At 45.4% G+C, this 13,831-nt stretch overlaps 1 protein-coding gene across 1 annotated transcript; it reads left to right on the top strand.

Moving 5' to 3' along the window:
• Positions 1-446: 446 nt before the first annotated feature.
• LOC143012620 (interphotoreceptor matrix proteoglycan 2-like) lies at positions 447-12,252 on the top strand. Its single transcript, XM_076165844.1, has 19 exons — positions 447-525; positions 1,066-1,290; positions 1,671-1,837; positions 2,349-2,377; positions 2,581-2,616; positions 2,971-3,023; positions 5,248-5,957; positions 6,071-6,232; positions 6,406-6,464; positions 6,565-6,585; positions 7,218-7,459; positions 7,659-7,720; positions 7,854-8,070; positions 8,158-9,812; positions 9,996-10,215; positions 11,228-11,438; positions 11,530-11,715; positions 11,824-12,067; positions 12,169-12,252. Exons 1-19 carry the CDS (start codon positions 447-449, stop codon positions 12,250-12,252), a joined length of 4,662 nt encoding a protein of 1,553 aa, XP_076021959.1.
• The last annotated feature ends 1,579 nt before the right edge of the window (positions 12,253-13,831 follow it).

The raw sequence follows: 13,831 nt of genomic DNA, 5'->3' as shown, positions 1-13,831 counted from the left end.
ATCATGGGAAATGTAGTAGGAGCGCAGCCATCAAATGTACTTTTTCCCTCACTAAAACTGAGATCAGCCTTATGTGACCTCTGACCCCAAGTGTTTGTGTTACTACCGTTTTGCTTGACTTCCTTCAAGCAATGTTGACCTGCTGCACAGTGGTTCTGACCATCATCCAGCCCAGCAGCTTAACAAATAGGATTAGAGCAAAGAGAAACAAATCTGCCATCTGCTTACCTGAGGAGGAGCGTCGGCCAGCAGCTCACTGATGCTACAGCAGGACAGGGAGGAAGAGCCTGAAGAGCTGGAATATTCAGGGGAACATCCCTCCATTTTCCCTCTCATTACCAACATCATGTAATCTGGTGGATGGACAACAGAGAGAGGAAAGCTGCTGATGAGCTGAGGAGGAAGAGATAATTGTTGGCTTTGGAGCATTGAGTTTTTTTCAAGAAATGACAGGAAACTGCAGGAGCTTTGCTTTGTGGGCGCTGGGGGCCGTGCTGCTGTCGGGGTACATCTACACGGAGACAGGTGAATATCAGACTTTAGAAACATGGAGGTGAACATTCTAGAGAGAAGGAAAGACAAAAACCAGCAAATATAAGCAGTAAAGTGTTAAACGAGGTCAACAAAGTTAGAAAATGTTAATTTACAATTGCAGAGATCATGAATCCAAAACGAAATGAAATGAAAAATACAAAACTTAAGGTCATGACCCAAACTTTTTACAAATTTTGAACTTATACATGCAACAGTATTTAGTATTTTAGAAACAGTTAAGGCCATGAGTCCAAACCTTTACAGTGCAGTGTAAAAGGTTTATAAACACTCGGGTCACCGGTCTGATATTTTAGAATTACTTCAGGCATGAGTCAAATTTCAGAAATATTGAAGTAACAAGTCCAAGATTTTAGAGGTGCTGAGGTCACCTGTCTTAACAAAATTAAAAATACTGAACTCATGAGTCCAAATTTTGAGAAATATTGAGGTTATACAAAAGGTTGCACAATAATGCCTAAATTCCTTCAACATGTCTTGTTTAAGAACCTTGTTTAAATTGTTGCCTTACAGATGCTACGCCTTGGTCAGGTACCAAAGTCAGCACTGTGGACGGATATTTGGTCCCGCTAAAGGACTCAGACGGCCTGCAGGCTTCAGATCAGCTGTTGTACAGAGGACACCATGCTGTGATCAGACGGAGAAGGAGCATCCTTTTCCCCAACGGAGTCAAACTCTGCACTCAGGAGACCGTGGACCAGGCCATCGCCAACCACCTCACCTACTTCCACCTCAGAGGTCAGTTTAGGCCTACAGGTTGTTTCTTTTCTTACCTGAACAGATCTATGACCGGCAGAACTACAGCCATTAAAGGCAGCCGAGGTCAAAGGTGATGGAAGTCATTACATTGCTAATTTGACTTTGGCTGATAGCGTTCATGATGTTTGGATGAAATGTGTTAAATGTAGAGTGTGGATTTAAATGTTTCATGTTCCTGTAGCACCACCTACAAACCAAATGCCATCAGTCTGTACACGATGCCTCACTTGATATGTGAAATTGTATTTAGTTGGAATTTGGTGACAAATCCTCAAAGAAACTGACTGGAAAGAAAAACTCCACTTTTTCCACAATAAAATAGACTCTAAAAGGGAGGAGAATGTGTGTGTGTGTTTTAGTGTGTCAGGAGACGGTGTGGGAAGCCTTTAAGATCTTCTGGGACCGGCTGCCAGAGCGTCATGAGTACCAGGACTGGGTTAGCCGCTGCACTGCCGGCTCTGTCAGCATCACAGACATTGGCGGCTTCTTCAGCCAATCAGAGGAGCACGTCAGCCTCGTCAGGAGCGTGAGTTGAGAAATTGGGTTTTTACAATTTTTTAGGGTATATAATTTAATAGTATTTAAAGTGATGTAGAAGTACTTTGTGTTAAACATTGTCAAAGTCTCTAAATTTGAGGTTGAGATTTCTAGGAAACAAAAACATAAATAAACCAGAGGCCCTGACCTGCCTGAAAGCTTTGCTCAGCTCGGCTCTTAGCTTTGTAACTGCTTTAACGCTTTGATAAGCACACCAGCAAAGTGTTTCACACTCAGTGGGTCCAGCCAGATGCAGATGGCCAATCAGAATAGAGCATGGCTGTTTAGACAAAGAGCCTGGTTTCACTCAGTGTGCACAGGATTCTGCAGCCCAGGGAGAGTAAAAGTGGATCAGTGTGTTCCTAGATCCAAAATGTAAAAAAGAATACAGAAATATTTATATTATGTTTTGTTAAAGAGCCTTCATCAAAACATGTCAACACAAAGATGTTGCCTCATAAATGGAATCACTAACACATCTCCCCCACTCTTTCTTTCAGAGGGTTGCCACGGCTGCGGCCATGAACAGGTCAGTGTTTCAGGAGTGACATGTAATAAGCATGTAACTTAATGGTCAATTAGCCCCCTTATTTCCAATCGGTCACATTATATTGTTGACACTCGATACTGAACTAAGTGACTGGTGAACATTTTTCTCTGTTTAAATCATTAATAGTGATTTATAAACATGACTGTATTCTGACACGTGCTGTGTTTCCATCACCTGTGCAGCAGGGTGCCCGTCACCTCAGCCCCGCCCCCGTGCAGGTACAGACCACGCCCACCTCAAAATTCATTTATACAATCTATACATCCATTTGTAGATAAAATACTTAAAGTAGTTAAGCTGTAGCTATGTTACTCTCTTGATCAACTAGTTAGCTACACCACAGGTTTCTGATAAAAGGTAACGGTGGTTTCAAAGGTGACGACATTGTTACTTGTACCTATCTACTCCCAACACGGCCAGTAATCATGGTACATTTGGAAAAGGGTGTATGATGTGGAGATGGATTCAGGCGTTTGTTGCTGGACTCAAAAGATAATTACCACCATCTCCTGCTAGCTTTTAAGCTGATGTTGTGCTGTTAATGCAGTGTTGTGTCTCTCTCTCTTCTGCAGCAGTAAACGGGCTGAGCAGCTGACTGAGGAACCCCTGACCAGCACACCTGCAGGTAAACTTCTGATAGAGATCACAACATTTCCTCCTCAACTGTTTTTCTTCCTCAACCCCCATAATCTAGAGACCGTAAAGCCCAAGGCCTTAATGTCGGTAACTACACTGAGCTGTTGTAGTTGTTCACCTTACACCTGGATCAGTCTTAGCGAGCTGATTCTCCTGACACGCTCCTCGCTCAGAATAGATCTGTAAGCCTATTTCCAGGCAACAGGCTGGTCAATGGAGGGAAGCTGAAGGCGGACAAACAGCAGAGATGGCATACTGGGCACCGGGCCCAGGCAGGGCCACACAGGGCCACAACTACAGATTACACTCATTATCTACTGACAGGGCGAAAACAAGCACTCACGATATGCAACGAAAGTATTACCTTAGAACAGATCTACAATTAAGGAAAGTAAAATGAATATATCTAAAGTTAAGACACATGTCTGATGTCTGAAACTTGTTAATGCAACACGCTGGCGAATTTCAGCTTTTTCTCTCCAAAAACAATCCATTCAACGTCTTCATCACACTTCACACAAATTTTTATATTTTAATAAAATACCGCCAAGTAGATTGGAGGAAACAGACACACCTGCAGAGTTTCATCTTGTGATAAATGGATCCCAGTTTTCCTGATTCATTCATCGTCTTTGTCTTCTGCTATTTTACAGTTGATGATGTCGTTGTCATGGGACCAGAACAAGATGAACTTTCACCCAGTTCTGACGTCACTGCTGGGACTCCTCTGCTCCCTGTAACTGAAGGATCAGTTCAAGACTCTCCTGTAACAAGCCTGACAGAGATTCCCTTGGATTTGACCTCTGGCACTGCTGTTGTTGTCATGCCAGAGGTCACTGAGGCTGTCCAGGAGACTGGAGGCAGTGTCACATCGGCGAGTCCATACATGGCAGACACTGCAGATGAAGAAACTGTGGAGGTCACTGCAGAGGTTGTAAATTTGATCACCCACAACCCCTCTCATGGGATTGAGCAGCATGTTGAAGACAAATATGTCCCAAATACACCGGGAGATGAGATCCTTCAGCTGTTTCCAGGGGAAGAGGATGCAGGATCTGAGGTAATTCAGGATGCGACCCCAGAGACGTCCTCACAGGCACACACAGAAGCTGCTGCTGTGGTTTTTCCAGAATTCACCACAACCCCACCCACTACAGAAGAAGAAGTGGAACCATATGAAGGAGATTCTTTGATTGTTCCCTCTCAGCATCCATCAGATGTTGTGACCTTGGAGAACACTTTGGATGTTTCTCCAGAATTAGTGATCACTGAGGAGGACACATCAGAGCTTATTGTTGAAACAGACACAGAACCAGCTCAGGAGACAATTCTGGAAAAACCTGAAGCTGAGACACAGGAGCCACTGGAAGAACAAACTTCAGATAATACTGTAGATGTTAGCCAAGGTGAAGCTGAAGTAACGACAGTGACTCCTCCGTCCGTATTCCCAATAATAGATACAAATTTAGAAGGAGGCGTGACTCCAAACAAGATGGCAGGAGAAGTTAGGGAAGACATTGGTGTCACAGAGGACACATCAGTTCTGACCGCTGACGTTACTTCTAAGCCTGTCGTCATGATTCTACAAGGAGACGATGATGAATATGTATCACAGTTTACTGAGGATTCAATGCCAAAAACGACTGTAGGGTTGGAGGAAACAGAGGAAGGAACAACTGAATCTGTTGTAAAAACCGAGTCTGTTGAGGAGGAAACAACAGAGAGGTCTGGAAAAGAACCAACTGAGACTGTAAGTGAAGAAACAACAAAAGAGGAAGGAGAGGAGGCCAATGTGACGGAGGAGAATACGATGGAGACTGCAGTTGATGTCCCAAAAGAAACATCAGAGGACAAATCAGCTGATTCTACAGAAGTGGTTAAAGGTGAAGAAGAAACTACTGAGGGTATAGAAACAGAAGATGCAAAGCAAACTGCAGAGGAAGGAGAAGTTACAGGACGACCAAGTGAAAAAGTGACAAAATCTGTTGTAGAAACAACGAGAGAGAAATCAGAGACTGTAGAAGAAGCTGGAGATGAAAAAAGCCTGGAGGACAGAGAGGATGGAGGCTCGGAGGAGGTCAGTGAGGAGAGAATGACTGTGGACCAACCAGAAGAAGAAGGGACTAAATCAGAGGTTACAGAGGAGGCTATCACAGAGACTGTAGATGAAATGTCTACAGAGATAACTCCGGTCATTGTTTTCGTTCCTGAAGATACAGAAAGTTTAACTCCAAGGGCTGAAACGGAAGAAATCACTGAACCAATGAGAGAAACCACTCAGGAGGCAACAGTGGAGCTACCAGGAGCCTCTGAGGGAGAAGGACAGACAGAAATCACTGCAGAGAAAACTACCCACCTGTCACTTCCAGTAGAGGCTGCAACAGAAGGTCCTGAACCCGAACCCCTTGTAGAGGTTCAAGGAGAAACACTCTTAGAGGCGCCTGAGGTGGTGACTGAAACTCATCCAGAGACAACCACCAAAGAAACCTCTGAAGTTCAAGAGGAACCTGAATCCAAGGTTCCTCCAATCACCCCAGAGTCCCCCGAAGAAGTCATCCCAGAGACTCCAGCTAAGGATGAAGACAGTGCCCATGTAGCTCCAGCAGAGATTGCTCCAGAGGATGTTGAGGACATTTCTCCAGATGCAACAGTCGAAGATGCTGCAGTGGAGATCACAGGACCTGATTCCTCCAATGAAATCACCCCAGCAACGGGCGTGGAAGTCACTGTGGAGAGTAGGACAGGCGACGCAGTGGGTGTCACTGAGGAGGCCTCCCCAGGTGGCTCCTTGGAGGTCACAACCATGTACGTTATGGAGTATAACAACGGTAACTTCCCAGAGCCGACCAAGAAAGATTATGAGCCAGACGACCATTTACTGGGAAATAACGGCTTTGGTTTAGAAGAAGAGCAGGGCAATGCGGTGAGTCAACATGGATTAGTCGACGTAGCAGTGGGATGCAGGGAAATAAGGGAGTTATGTGTGTGTTCAGTACTGAAGTATCCCCCATGATTGTGTAATTGCCTCACATTCAGATTGGTAATGAGATAGACGACACCTTGCTGCGTCCGGCGAGGCCCCAGAAGGACCTGGTGGTTGAGCTGAGCATCAAGCTGAGAGGAGAATCCTACAGCAACGCTCTGAGAGACCCGAGCAGCTCCCACTACCAACAGCTGGCCAGAAGCTTCACACGCAGGGTAAGAACCAAACCAAACAAGATGAAGAGTCCTGTCGTATTAGCAAGCAGATGTTTCAAGTGTATTAACAAGGGATCATCTCAGGAGGACTCAACCATTTTTTGAGGTTTTGTTGTTACGTTGGACACATTCCAAACACAAATATTTGATCAGAACACTTTGATGATTTCCAGATCGAAGACGCCTTTGCGAGGTTGCCAGGATTCAAGAACGCCTATGTCATCGAATTCAGGTAGAGTTTTATTCCGTTTTCATTTTGTAAATATCTGAACCCAAAAGCCAGAGAGTGTTTGATATTTATTTGCTGCTTTCTTTCCCTTTTCTCTCCTCAGGCCACAGAAAGACCTGGAGAGGTAAGATGTGAAGGATTTTGAATAAACCTACCTAAAAGCCAGGGAATATTGTGCTTTGTGTGAAATTTGAACACGTTTCTGGCTCCTAATCACCTTTAGGGGGGAGCAGAATTCACTGTATGATGAATCCAATGTTGCTTTATCAAAGAGCTGGCCTGTCCTGCTCAGGGCTTCAAATGTCATATTTAAGGCGACGCTTTGCAACTCTGATGGTCTTAATGCGCGAGCTAAACAAATAACGAATCAGACTGATACTTTCTTTGCAGCGAAAAAGCCATAAGGATCCCCTTACAGTCTGCAGAGAGGTCACAGTGAGTTTACTCTTCATGTCGCAGACTTGCCCACCCCCCCCTCCATGCTTAAGTACCCATAAAGCACCTTTCACCCGCCTGTCGGAGCAAATAAGCGCTCTGCTCCGACTCTGATTTCCCTTAATGTCCTTACGACTGTCAATCAGCTCTTAAGTGGGATAAGTCCTTTGCTCTCTCACTGGCCACCTGCAGCCACCATAGGATTACTGTTAAAGGTTTATTACAAGCTCAATTTCCTCCTACACACTCACACCCTGGCGTTGTGCCATTTTCTATCCTTCTGAGGCCTCTCTGACTGTTTTCTTTTTGGGGTTTTCTCAGGGGTTTGGTGGTCCTGGTGCACTATGCCATCAGTCTGGAGGTGGACAGCAATGGCATTTCCAATGAGACCATGGACTTCATTACAACGCAGAACAAGCTGGTGGAGAAGAATTACCCCGGGGGTCCGGAGCAGCCCACCATCATCTACACCATCACAGACTTCCGCAACTACATCACTGAGGCTCTGCACAAGGACAACTTTATTACAAACAGCAGCTTGGACATAGGACTGTTGGGTAATGGTAGGAAGAGTTTCTGTGTTGTGCCAAACTTTCACCAAAAGAATGGTGTGTTTAGGTCAGAGCTAAATACCTCTCCAGTTTAGGACAAAAGCATCTTAATATTTGTGTCTTAATAAATATTTTCATACTGAGGCAATAAAGGACATTGATGTTTATTGTGAGTCAAACAGACCTGGATTCTTTCTGGTCTTTTCTGCAGCAGAAAACAAGCTGCCACTGGGGAGTCCGACGAGTCGACCAGCTGACACCTATGACAACATGGTGAGTCGCAAATGAAATTGGACTTCCATTAGACTGACCTCAGTTAGTCAATGTCAAGAGGAGAACACCTGATTCACCAAAGGAACCTTTCTAGGCAATTTGTGACATCTCTGGCTAAACTTGCTTTTCTCAGGATAACATCCTGGCAGCAGAGAAGCCGCCTGACGCTCCCACACATGAGAATGACAACACCGAGGTTTTCCTGAAAAAGGACGACTTTCTATTTGACCCCTTCGACCCGTGGAAGGGCCAGCAGAATGAGGAGGTCAGCGAGAACGACGTTTTCATGTTTGACGAAAGCACGGCCGCTCCGGAGAGAACATCCAACCTGGAGCCGAGCCCAGTGGATAGTAAGTGAAGCAAGAATCCCAAACCCCAACTTTTCAAGAAAACTAAATGCATAGATCTTGCTTTGTAAAAGTGTTTTTGATTTACAGATAATGGAAATATTGAAGCTGAGGGATTTTTCTTCAGCAACACTCCTGGCACTGACACCGCTCCACCCAAAGGGGACCATGTGGTTGAAACAGAAGACTCCCCTACCCCCTCCTCTCCAGTGACACCTCTGCCCTCTTCTGGCACAGAGGACGCTCTGGATGATGGTTCTGGCTCTGGTTCCTCTGGAGACGGCCAAGGATCTGAGTTCTGGCAGCCAACGTTGACCTCTGATGGCACCAGATTCTACAATAAGGACAATGACTTCATGGAAGGGCTCCCACCACCTGATCTGGAGACAACAGAGGAGGAAGACAGTGAAGAAATAGAGGAAGGTGTTGCTGTGGAATCCCTGCCTGATGAGGATGAGTTGGTCATGGCTGGTGTTCCATCTTTACAGACGACAACAATTCCTGCGTATTCCTTGGACAGTGTGCTGGTCACACAGGTCAGCACAGTCCTGGAATATATAACCATCACCCAAGCACCTGTATTCATATCAGAGACCCAGACGGTGGAACTCTCCACACATTCTGTGGGGGCAGTAACTGCGGTGACAGGTTCCGCTGAGCCTGATGCTGAGACACATGAGGCCCCAGTTCTTGCTGGACCAACAGATAGCATAAATATAGCAACCAAGCTTCAGGAAATGACTGAAGGAGCTCCTAGGGTTGAAGAAAGTACTCACACTGCGGTTGAGGTTCAATGGGCTACAGTTATCTCTACATCAGAGGGTGAGACTGAGGGAAACAAACCAGAAGCACTAACAATCACCTCACTAGAGTCACGTTTCTTAGTGGAACGGCAGCCAGTTACAGTCAAACAAACTGAAGCATTCACAGAAAAACCCAAAGTACCACAGACTTCAGAAACTGAAGTCCGCGATGAGGTCGAGATTTTGGAGGAGCAACATTTAAGCATCTCCGATCCTGCCATAACAAAAGCCCCAGCTGCTGATGTCCTGGACGAGGATCTTACTGTGGATGAAGTCATGGTTGTCACTACGACGACCGCCACCACGGTCTTCACTTCGTCTACACGCTCAGAGCATAGCAGCATTGTCCTCTCACCTGAGAAGGACTCTCCGTTCACTCGAGTGTCCGATTCGGCACCAGAAGAGGAGGATATGGTTCTGCTTGATGAGGACCAAGTCCCTGTGAGCACTCCTGCTTCAGCTCTTCCGCCATCAGCAATGCCCGTAAACAAAACTGACAGTGTTGTGAGGATGGAGTCGTCACTCGACCACCCAATGCCAGGTTCTGTAGAACATTCCCAGGTGGAGGATTCGGATGTCACATTGACAGACACTTCAAAGGAAAGCGATATCATTCTAATACCAAGTTCCTCACATCCTGAAGTCAGAGACAACACCCCCGCTACCTCAATCCAACCCTTGGACCAGGCTTTCTCAAACATGCCCAGCATCGATGTCAGCTTCGACATGTTCCAGTACGGTGACGAGGGAACAGGCGAGAGCAGTGGCTTCTCCAGTGGGGCCATGGGCTCAGATCTCGAGCTCATTGCCCAGCCGACCAGCCCCAACAGGGACCTGATGGTGTTCTTCAGCCTCAGGGTGACCAACATGGTGTTTTCCAGGGACCTGTTCAACAAGAGCTCTTCTGAGTACAAGGCTCTGGAGCAACGGTTCTTAGAACTGGTGAGAACACCCAGAATCAGAACCAGTTCAATTGGACTCTTATAGCTCAAAGCTCAAACTTTACTTTATTGATTTTTGGATTTGAATATGCTTTGAACTATTCAACCCCCCATGATTTAATTGAGTTTTGATATATTTGTATGTGTGGGATGTTTTCATCTTCATGAATTGTTGCATTTGCAGCTCGTCCCATACCTCGAGTCCAACCTCAATAACTTCCAGAACCTGGAGATCCTGAATTTCAGGAACGGCAGCATCGTAGTGAACAGCAGGATGAGGTTTGATAAGCCGGTGCCCCGTGGCGTCACCAATGTGATCTACCTCATCCTCGAGGACTTTGCCAACAATGCCTACCACACCATGGACCTGGCTATTGACAAGTACTCACTGGATGTCGAATCAGGTGGGTTTGGTCAAAGATGTAACACTATCTTAAACATTTCTGCCGCCCCCTGTTGGTGGAAAAGACAGCTAGTTCCAAAAGGGAAAGAAATATTGAGTGTTTGGTCCGAATCAAACCCCAGTAATAACATATTCTAGACTGAGGAAGGGTTCATGTTAGCATAATGTTAATACCTGAGCTTATTGGTGCCATGTTAGCAGCAGCACAAACAGCTGACAGTGCTGACTCATGCGGGTGAATCAACATCATGCATTTGCGCATGTCCATTTGTCTGTCTGAGCCGGTACAATGAGATCACGCAGGAGGTTGGGCTGCACTGTGTGTTTAGGTGAAGGTCAGAAGGATGCGCAGAGCCGCATTCCTCATCCTTCCATAATCTTGTATATAGGGCGAATTACATTCTCAAGCGCATTAATCTCCCGCTTAACATTTTCCGTGACAAGAGTGTGAATACCAATGTTTTCACTCGGACAAACTGAACTGAAAGAAATGCTGCTGGATTCTGTGGGGGATGTTTTGGTTCAGATTCAGAAAAAAAGGTTTTGCTGCAATTAGGAACTACTAACATTATTACATGAACCAAAAACAATCATTTGTTGGTCATTCGTAGGTTTTTCAGTTGCCGGTCTTTCAGGAATTTTGCAGTCATTCCACACAGAGTTGGGAGAATTCTTGAAATTTTCAAAAGAAATTAATGTGTACTGGGAAACGGACACACTTTTCTGAAGGAACTCTGACTTTCAGGATTCAGCAGCAGACAGAATGACTGGTTAAGATGAGAGTGTGAACAGGATGATGATTAGACCGTCTGGATGCAGAGCGAGATTTATTTAACGCAGCGTACCGTCAGCAGCTCCTTAATCCGTCTGAGCCAATCAGAGGAGCTCGTGCTCACTCTAATCACTGTAATCGCTCTGGGCAGATTCACTCTTCTTTAATGGACTCTTTCCATTACACAGGCACCAAGTTGATCCTGTCAAACTGTAAGACTGTTTGTTTGTTTTCCCTGCAGGTGACAAGGCCGACCCCTGCAAATTCCAGGCGTGCAACAAGTTTTCCAAATGCATGGTGAACCGGTGGACGGGCGAGGCAGAATGCGTGTGCAATGCTGGTTACGTGAGCGTGGACGGCCTGCCGTGTCAGAGCATCTGCGAGGTCCACCAAGACTTCTGCCTAAACGACGGCAAGTGTGACATCATCCCTGGCAAGGGCGCCATCTGCAGGTAAAAGGAGAATTTTTGTCCTTGTTGGTGTGTCACTGTGGTAAGCTAAGGCGTCGGGAAGTGAAACCGTAACCCTTGTTTGTGTCGGCAGGTGTCGCGTTGGAGAGAACTGGTGGTACCGCGGCGAGCACTGTGAGGAGTACGTGTCCGAGCCGCTGGTGGTCGGCATCGCCATCGCATCAGTGGTCGGCTTCCTTGCAGTGGCGTTTGCCGTCGTCTTTTTCTTGGCCAGGGTGCTCCGAGAGCAGCACGACGGCGAGGACTCAGAGGACCCACTGAAGTGAGAACTGATCAGTCCATCAGTCTGCCAATCAGCCAATCAATCAATTAGAAGTTCTGGTTATTTTATATTTACCAGAATGAATTTTTATTTGCTGACTTTTCCGTCCTTGTCTTCCAGACGCGGCGTGTCGTCACTTGACCACGCCATCAAGGTTAACCCCATGTTTGAGAGTGAGCCGGTCACTGCGCAGTACTACCGTCGCTATGATGATGACGCACCACTGTACTACCACCCCAGTGACTCTGACTACTCCCCCCCGAGCAGCTCCGCTAGCGCCTGTAGCTCCAACGAGCTCAGCAGCGACAAGTTACAAGACATTTACCAGAACACCCAACTCACAGAGCAGGTGGATTCTATTCCCGTTTTCTGTCCCGCATAACTTACAACCTGAATGTTGCTTATCTATGACTGTGTTTGTCCATCTTGACATTTGACCCCTCTCTGCAGGAGATCCAGGAGCGTCGGAGAGTGATCGAGTTGTGTGCCAAGGATCAGCAGTTTGCAGATTTCGTGCGACAGACTCAAGTGTGAGTGTTTTTTTCTGAATTCATTACTAATTACAATCTTCCGCTGAGGAAAATAGCCTGGTTGCCATGACTCTGCACCGCTCCGTTAGCGACATGGTAGCAGTCAATTTAGTCAATTTATCTAAAGTGAGAAATGTGACATAGGCTCAGCGGTTTATTATTAGTAGACGAGGCTTCAGTGTTCAGATTCAAATCAGCCTTCAAATGTCTGAGTTTTGTTTTACTGTGTCATTAATCGTGTTTGGGTTTGTCGGATTCAGAATTCTGCAGCGCAGAGGAAGCACAACAACGTAATGAGCTGCAAGCTGGAATCCTCAAGCGTACGTGACCACACACACAAACACACACACACACAGACACACACCTTAGTCGCCTCAGGACTAGCAAGAATTCATCTTATCTCCAGTTCTTTTCTCGTTACAGAAACCTGCCTTTGTCTTTGACCCGAGGGAGAAAAGAGCCTCGACGCTCTCTGATGGACTCACAAACTGAAACGAGGCCGTGGTGAAGACGCACCGACAGTTTTTTTTTTTTTTAAAGCTTTGTTTTTTAGTTTTGGAGGCTCCAAACTGAAGTGCGACCCTCACGCTGTCACTGATCTGTCATCTTCCATATGTAAATAGTTGAGTTGTTGATTTTTTCTTAATGCAACACTTCAGGTGCCGCGTTTTAAGTTCTGGACCGTTTCAGCGGAGCGTCTCTGCTTCATGTTAAAGGTGCTTTATTGCTTTTGATTTTAGCTCAAATGTTGGAGGATATTTCCTCACTCATAGCTCAGGTGAAAATGAAAGAAATTGTCCATCTGAGTGTTTTTGTTACCGTGGAAACTCCACTGCAAAGCATCTTTTTTTTACTTTCTGAAACATTTGTTTAAAATTTTCAACTGGTTCTGTGGAGCTGCAGAGCTTCATCATCATTCCCAGGTGCTTTTGGCAGGGATGTTGTTTTTCCATGACAGTCCCATCGGTGCCTTCAGTGCTGTTCAGATGTTTTGGGGATATTATGGGATGTTATCTGAGCCATTGAGGTTAAATCAGCATTTCTGATTTCTTTTCAACTTAAAACTCAGATCGTCTATATTTATTTATTTCAGTCCAGTTTAAAGTTCATCATAGAAATGTTGATACAGCTCAGAAAACTTTGATAAAAATCAAATATGGAAAATTGGAATGTAGATGATAATACTATACATCCAATAGATGGATGACTGATACTTACTTTAGTACTCTGTGTAGATAGGTTTGTTATGTACTGTGTGTTGGGTTCATCTACTGGTGAGAACGCCAAGGCCATGACCTCAGTAGTTTTTGGTTTTGTAATTTTCAGCAACCTGAACAAGGATTCCTACAATTAAATCCTACAGTTAGACAGTTGCAGTCACTGGGACATCTTAAAGGCTCATTCCAACATTTTTAAACTCCATCCGGGTTTCACAAGCTGAGGTAAACCAAGCATCCATGATCACTGTATGGAGTTGTGTGGATGTCTGTCCAATGTTTGTTTTCTATTGTGTTTTCTCAATGTCAAATTATAGCGTGAAAGACAAATAACCACTTTTTTTTTTAAATAAATCAATATTTTTT

The sequence above is a fragment of the Genypterus blacodes genome, unplaced genomic scaffold, assembly GCF_046128005.1.
Source record: "Genypterus blacodes isolate CSIRO-AG114 ecotype Tasmania unplaced genomic scaffold, CSIRO-AGI_Gbla_v1 ptg000152l_1, whole genome shotgun sequence".
In the NCBI taxonomy this organism is placed as follows: Eukaryota; Metazoa; Chordata; class Actinopteri; order Ophidiiformes; family Ophidiidae; genus Genypterus; species Genypterus blacodes.
This window is presented reverse-complemented; position numbering and strand designations above follow the sequence as displayed.